Source organism: Aspergillus melleus (genome assembly GCF_016097325.1).
Source record: "Aspergillus melleus strain CBS 546.65 chromosome Unknown contig4, whole genome shotgun sequence".
NCBI lineage: Eukaryota > Fungi > Ascomycota > Eurotiomycetes > Eurotiales > Aspergillaceae > Aspergillus > Aspergillus melleus.
In genome coordinates this window covers 18,468-21,303 of record NW_025763373.1, presented here as the reverse complement: position 1 = coordinate 21,303, position 2,836 = coordinate 18,468, and the positions used below count along the sequence as shown (strand labels likewise).

At 48.3% G+C, this 2,836-nt stretch overlaps 1 protein-coding gene across 1 annotated transcript; it reads left to right on the top strand.

Moving 5' to 3' along the window:
* LDX57_006938 (uncharacterized protein) lies at positions 1-159 on the top strand (the record flags this gene model as incomplete). The annotated part of the gene is made up of 1 exon (XM_046088659.1): positions 1-159. A coding segment is annotated over one exon (159 nt), but the record flags the coding sequence as incomplete, so codon positions are not given.
* Positions 160-2,836: the final 2,677 nt, after the last annotated feature.

Sequence of the window (2,836 nt, the reverse complement as noted above, 5' to 3'; positions counted from 1 at the left end):
ATGTATCGATCTGGCAAGCAAGGCGAGAAACCTGATATCCTCACCCGCCGTTCCCAGGACCTCCCGCAGGGCGCAGACGACACGCGCGAGAAAGAACGCTTCCAAGTGTTACTTCCAACGCAGCATCTAGATGAAGCGGTCCAAAAAGATCCACGTGTAGTCAGTACACGCAGGCGCCGCTTCTATACCTCTATCGAGCCCAATACCGCCCCTTTGGGAAGAGGGCAGGATGCACCATCGTAATCGTAATCCGGTAGTATCTCGGATACTCAACTACCACTAACTGCGAGCGACCCCAGCAGCACTACGACCTCCGCGTTGAGCGATCCCCCGGACCGTCACGACCAGTCAGACAATCAACTGGACGGCCAATTAGATGATCCTTTCGAAGTGGGTACTTAGAGTCACCTATCCCGCAACAATCAGATATATCTGCAGCCACCAAGGCGGATGAGGTTCTGTTGGAGACCCTTATCGATGAGGCCTACGAGAACGATAGAGTAGCCCAAGAAATCATGAAAACAAAACGCGAAGGCAGGCGCAAGCCACCAAGAATCGCCCTTGAGCAAGACATTAAGATCTCGATGGGCGAAATCGATATTCGAGAGCACCGTATATGGATCGGAGATCGCCTATTTATCCCTGAGCATCACGCACTGCGTCATCGTATTCTTCAGATGCTGCACCAACACCGACTATCAGGCCACCCAAGGCCCAAAGGCATGTTTCGAGCCGCTATTCGCAACTACTTCTGGCCACGCATGAAGCAAGATATTAATCGATACACGGATTTCTGCGCCACGTGTAAGCGAGCAAAGGCACGCAGTGTTCAAACGCAGGGTTTACTAAAGCCACTTCTTATACCGCGTCGTAAATGGCTCGACATCTCTATGGACATGGCGGAAGATCTATCTAAATACAATCGTCGAGAACGCGAATTTTGCCACATACTGGTAGTAGTCGACTGTCTAACTAAAGCTAAGGTTTTTGAGCCACTTGCTACGAAGTCGGTTGATGAGTTCACAGAGATAATGCACCGCCGCATTTTCTGCGAATATGGATTTCCTCGATCGATCGTTTCGGACCGCGATAGCGCATTCGCTAGTTATTTCTGGAAGCAATACTGCGCACAATATAGCATTAAATGTAAATTATCAACTGTCCACCATCCCGAGACCGACGAGCAGTCCGAGACCGCGATAAAGAGATTGAAGAACTACCTACGAGCTTATGTTAACTTTGCACAAGACGACTGAGCTGACTATCTACCTGACGCGCAATTCACAACGAATGACCACATCTCCGAGACCATCGGGATGACCGCGTTCTTTGCTAACTACAAATTTCACCCCCGTACCGACGCAGAACCACCGGACTCATTCGATAACCCTACACATCTCGAGATGGAAGCAACCGATCGAATTGTTCGACATACTGAAGCAATCAATGAGTTTCTGCGTAACGAGATCGTATGGGCCCAAGAAACCTACGCGCGCTATGCAGACGCCTACCGCCAGTCCCATCCTGCCTACCGAGTTGGAGACCGCGTCTTTGTAGATGCTAAGCACTTCTGTCTCCAGCGAGAGAATGATTCGCTATTCTCTAAAGCCCTCGGGCCGTGATCTATCACGCGAAATATCGATAATAAAGCATACGAGCTGCAGCTACCAGATTATATGCTTTCTGCCGGGATTACATCCGTTTTTCATCCCTCCCTGCTTCGCCTTGCCCCTGCCCCGGACGACGCTTATTCCGATCAACACGAGGATCCTCAGGAACCTGTCATGATCATGGACGTGGATACTATGGAGGAACACCCGAAATGGGTCATCCAGGAGGTCGTTGACTTCCGGCTGACACGACAAGGCCCGCAGTATAAAACGCTTTTCGAAGGCCCGTGGGAAAACTAGAATTCGAATCCGCCGTGACAGCGCTGGCAGGACTTTAAGAACTTCGCGGATCTGATATTGCAATATCATGCCCGGCACCCGGAGAAGCCGCCGCCGCCTACTTACTTTACAAACCCTCCGGGCGGCCCTAACGTCGCTGTACTCGTTAATTCGACACCGGCCGTGTGATTGGCTCCTCTTTTCATGTGTTTTTTATGCGTTGTTTTATCGATTTTTTGTGTATTTAGTCTTGTTACATGGCTCGTGGGACCTCGTCCGCTTGTTTAAGGGGGGGGTAGTGTCAGGGACCTGACCCTGGGATGTTCATGTGACCCGGTCACATGACCAGCGAACCCCCCAAGTAGACCTCGCCAAACGCGGGTTTGGGTTGGGTTTTTAATTTCTTTACCCGCCCACGGGCAACCCACCGCGGGTTTTGACCTTGATGAACCCGCCCATGGGTGCTTGGCGGGTACCCGCGGGTTACCCAAAAACCCCAAAAATATGCATAAATCGTGGATAAGCCTGATTAGTTACATGTCGTAATTTTGGTAATTTATTTCTGTTATGCTTTTGGGTGGATATTATATTGAAACAATATATACTATCAACCTAAAAATATATATTATCTTCCACATAAAGATCATCATATTCATTACACTCCTTCTGCATCTTAAGGGAGTAGAGGCCACATTGATAAGGTTATAAAAAGTTATAAATTCAAATCTTTATGAGTTGTCTTAGAATCACTATATCAAATTTGATAAATTAAATTAACAATTTGCATCTTCTCAGTGTCCTCCCGATTTCGTATTCTTGGGTTGGGTTGGATTGGGTTAGGTTTTGGATACCCGCGGGTTTTACGCGACTCAGGAATTGATAGATCCAAATGCACAACGCGACTCGAACAAAATCCACATCTAAACACTCAAGATACAAAAAATCTT